We start from the raw sequence: 4,263 nt of genomic DNA on the forward strand, positions 1-4,263 counted from the left end.
GGAATTTTCTGTCCTGACTGGACTTCTTGTCTTCTGTTCCATGGTCAGGCAACCTTCTTCCCTGACCTGATCCCAACACCTTTTTCACATCTTTCTTCCTGATCAAGCTTATGTTAAAGAGGCAAGTCATACAGTTTGGAAAGAGGGACACAGAATCACTTCAGTCATACAGACATAGCACTATGTGTTCTGTAGAAGTGGAGAAATACAAGAGGGAAAGGGTAGGTAAAGCAAAGCCACTGCCTATTCAGAGGCCATGCCTCCTAACATTTGGCTTTCTATGAGTACACAGAGTTCCTTTAATAATAACAGGTAGCTATTGTTCCTCCCACTTCACAGACCAGGAAACAAAATCAAAACCAAAAGTAGATTACAGAGTCTGGTTATGGAACCAGAAAGAGTAGTTAGTATTTGAACCTAAGTCTGCCTTGCTTCTAATCCATGCTTATTTCACCATAATAAACTGCCTTTCAGAAGCTTCAGACTCACAGTCAGAATGCCTCCGAAGAATGCCTTCAGGCTCATCACAAGCGTTCAGGTAAGGAAGCCCTGATGTAAGTTGATGGAAAATACTTTAGAATGTTTGGGTCAACTGACACAATGTAGGAACCACTATCTAGTTTAAGCTACTATTGACTGTCAACTCGATAGAAATTTCTACATCTGTGTTTAACTTTTGTCACAGACAAAAACTCATTTACAGCGTCATTGGTTGAATTGCTTATGGAGCAAATCAAAGTTAGAAATCTAGATTGAAGACCATCTCCACACATTGATTCTTATGTGTCCTGCAGCCACTTCCATGGCCCACCCTGACACTGAGTAAATTGGGTCCCTTCTGGTTTAAGATAATAGTCCCTCACAATGCCTTTAGGGAATACTTCAGACACTTTCCATTGGATTTTAAAATTGTATGCTGACTAAAATTACATACTATTAATATATGCAGTGTTTGTTTTAAATCTGTGCACTGTCTGATCAATTCCTGCATATCTGCGGCATCCTCTAAGTTGTTCAAACTTGTGGGATATATATTTCTGGTCTACCACCCATATTAAACAGTAGGAATTTCAGAAGAGGGGCAGCTGCTGTCAAATGCCAAGATTTTGCACTTGTGCTACTTGTTATGTATACTTACCCATTATAGTAAATGTTCTCCCCATTTTACCTATAGAAGAGGGGGCTTCCAAAGGTTAGGAAACTTGCTCAACCACAGAAAAGATGAAAGTCTGAAATGAGCAATCTGATTTGTTAAATGACAAATCAGTGCTGTGAACAGCTGTGTGGTGCTGCCTCCCAGGCCTCCTTGCCTTCCTGTCCTATTGATGAATCCAGAGCAACCTTACATTTGAAACTTTAGAAAGGACTGCACATGTTCTATCACTTATTTACATGTGTAAGTAACAAAATTATAAAATTACTAGAGAATCAGGAAGATGTAAAATAAAAATCTTATGAACTGGCCAGGAATTTAACTCAGTGGGGCTGCCACCTATCTCACAGGCTCAAGGTCCTGAGTTTGATACCTGGTACAAAAAAAAAAAAATCTTATGAACTGTTTACAAGGTCACAAAGCTCACAAGTCTCTTTAAGCCCTCAGTCAATGTTTAACCAATGAGGAAACACATCAAAACTTAAAGTGAACTGTATTTTGGAACCTGAATCAGGGACCCATGATACTACAGAGGAACTTTTGTTCTTATTTGTTAGGGAAATGTAGTTGCTGCTCTTGTTTTAGACAAAATCTGCAATGTGGGTGGGCATGTTGGAAATAAGTTAAAAGAATTTAGTGATTCTCTTTCCCCCACCTACTTACTCTGGTATGGACTAGAGATACCACAGAAGATGATCTGGAATAGACCTTGAAGAATGAGAACATTTCCTTAGGTGAAAGGCAAGGAGGTCATGAAACTTCTCAGCCAAAATATAACTGAGTAAAGAAAATCACCATGCATACATGGTGTCATAAGACATTCAGACCTCGCTGGAAATCTGATGAGAAAGATAAGGAGAAAAGCCTCAGACAATAAAGAACATGAATCACATCCTCTGCTCTCAGGTCCTGAGTCCTGAGGATATGAAGCCATGCATCTAAAGGGCAAAAGGCAGACAATGGCCAGTGCTTTTGTGATCTCCCTGTCTCTAAAAAGAAAACAAGAAAGACGCTGCTGATAAAAAAGTTCTTGCATATCATTTTATATTAGTCCATCTTTTCAATCTCTGCTATCAATTTGTGGAAAAGTATAATAAAATTTACTCATAAAAAAAATCTCATGTCAAATTACAAGTAATGCCCAGATTCTTACCAGACTGAAGCAATATTTTTTAACAGGTTCAATTTTTCATTCATATAAGAATTACAAGCACCTGATCAGTGCATATTCTTGATATTCTTTATAGTAAGGTTCAATAGGTCAGTAACAAGAAAAGTGTATGCTGGAAGTTAGACAAATCCATTATAGATATTTATGTCTGTATTGTCCAATACCTTTAGGGAAAAGTTCACCAAAGTAAAATTACTAGGACAAAGGAATGCATAACTTTGAGGATTTCTACAGCATAGCAGGGCAGTTTAGCAGTAAAAACCATGAACATGCTTACTTCTACATTTAACAGTAGGTATCACCATGGATAATTATAGTAAAATACATAATAATTCTTCAAGTTGGTATTCAGAATTCTTTTTTATTATAGGTAACACCAGCTTCCAAAATGAAAATAAGGATCTAGTCTACCAATGTCCCAGCTGTTATCTCTCAGAAGAGTAGAAATCTAAAATGAAGAGCTTTTGTCTCCTGGATATCCCATACTCCTAAACATGTTTATCTCCAATAATGCTTGCTCTGTGCCCAGCTCTTTCTGGCTCACAGGTATCCCAGGGCTGGAGTCCATGCACCTCTGGCTATCCATCCCCTTTGGCTCCATGTACCTGGTGGCTCTGGTGGGAAATGTCACCATCCTGGCAGTGGTGAAGATGGAGCACAGCCTGCACCAGCCCATGTATTTTTTTCTATGCATGTTGGCTGTCATTGACTTGGTCCTATCCACTTCTGCTATGCCCAAACTGCTGGCCATCTTCTGGTTTGGTGCCCACAACATTAGCCTGGATGCATGCTTGGCCCAGATGTTCTTCATCCACTGCTTTGCTACTGTTGAGTCAGGCATCTTCCTTGCCATGGCTTTTGACCGCTATGTGGCCATCTGTGACCCATTACATCACACCTCCGTGCTCACCCATGTAGTGGTGGGTCATTTAGGGCTGGCTGCCCTTCTCAGGGGTATAGTCTACACAGGACCTCTACCCCTGCTGATTCGCCTGAGACTTCCCCTTTATCGGACCCAAGTCATTACCCATTCCTACTGTGAGCACATGGCCGTGGTCAGCTTGGCATGTGGTGATACAAGGGTAAATAACTTATATGGAATGGGAATTGGCTTCCTGGTTTTAATCCTAGATTCACTGGCCATCGCTGCTTCATATGTGATGATTTTCAGGGCTGTGTTGGGTTTGACTGCACACGATGCCAGGTTTAAATCCTTAAGTACATGTGGTTCTCACATCTGTGCCATCCTTGTCTTCTATATCCCTATTGCTGTTTCATCTCTCACCCATCGCTTTGGCCGCCTTGTGCCTCCTCACATACATATTCTTTTGGCCAATTTTTACCTCCTCATCCCACCCATCCTTAACCCAGTTGTCTATGCTGTCCGCACCAAGCAGATCCGAAAGAGACTTCTCCATATTCTTAAAGCAGGAACACAACCCAGGTGACTGTCCTACATCTATGGGACATGTAAAATGCTTCATGATGATAGGAAAAATCCCTGGGGAAAATTTCTGGGTCATAGCTGAACTGTGAGGACAAGGGCCTAAAGGCAATCCTAAAAGTCATGTAGCACAAGCTTACTATCTGAAAGTGAAGAAAAGGGAGGGGATAAGTTCTTGCCCTATACTTTTCTTTTCTCCCCTATTTAATCTCATAAAATTAAGAACAAGACAACAAGAAATAAGGTCCCTTTTATCCTTTCTGACATAATAGTTCTAGTGTTTTTTTTTGTTTGTTTGTTTTTTGTACCAGGGATTGAACTCAGGTCCTTGCACTTGCAAGGCAGGCCACCTAACCACTGAGCTAAATCCCTGGCCCCTCTAGTTTTTCTATGAAGAGTATATAAAGCAAAATTTCTAGAAGTTCTAGAATTTTACTGCAACATTTCCTTGAGGATGGTTTACGAATTCTACTAATTGAAATTTTTTGAGACTTT

At 40.3% G+C, this 4,263-nt stretch overlaps 1 protein-coding gene across 1 annotated transcript; it reads left to right on the forward strand.

The window, feature by feature from the left end:
• The first annotated feature begins 2,818 nt into the window (after nt 1-2,818).
• LOC104847759 (olfactory receptor 52M1) lies at nt 2,819-3,772 on the forward strand. Its single transcript, XM_010603329.3, has one exon. The coding sequence runs from the start codon at nt 2,819-2,821 to the stop codon at nt 3,770-3,772; it is 954 nt and encodes a 317-aa protein (XP_010601631.1).
• Nucleotides 3,773-4,263: the final 491 nt, after the last annotated feature.

The sequence above is a fragment of the Fukomys damarensis genome, unplaced genomic scaffold (genome assembly GCF_012274545.1).
Source record: "Fukomys damarensis isolate Sample0158 unplaced genomic scaffold, DMR_v1.0_HiC HiC_scaffold_16, whole genome shotgun sequence".
Classification (NCBI taxonomy): Eukaryota; Metazoa; Chordata; class Mammalia; order Rodentia; family Bathyergidae; genus Fukomys; species Fukomys damarensis.

Bases quoted from the DNA above. Each gene is read 5' to 3' on its own strand.
- LOC104847759 (XM_010603329.3), top strand. From the start codon at position 2,819: ATGTTTATCTCCAATAATGCTTGCTCTGTGCCCAGCTCTTTCTGGCTC.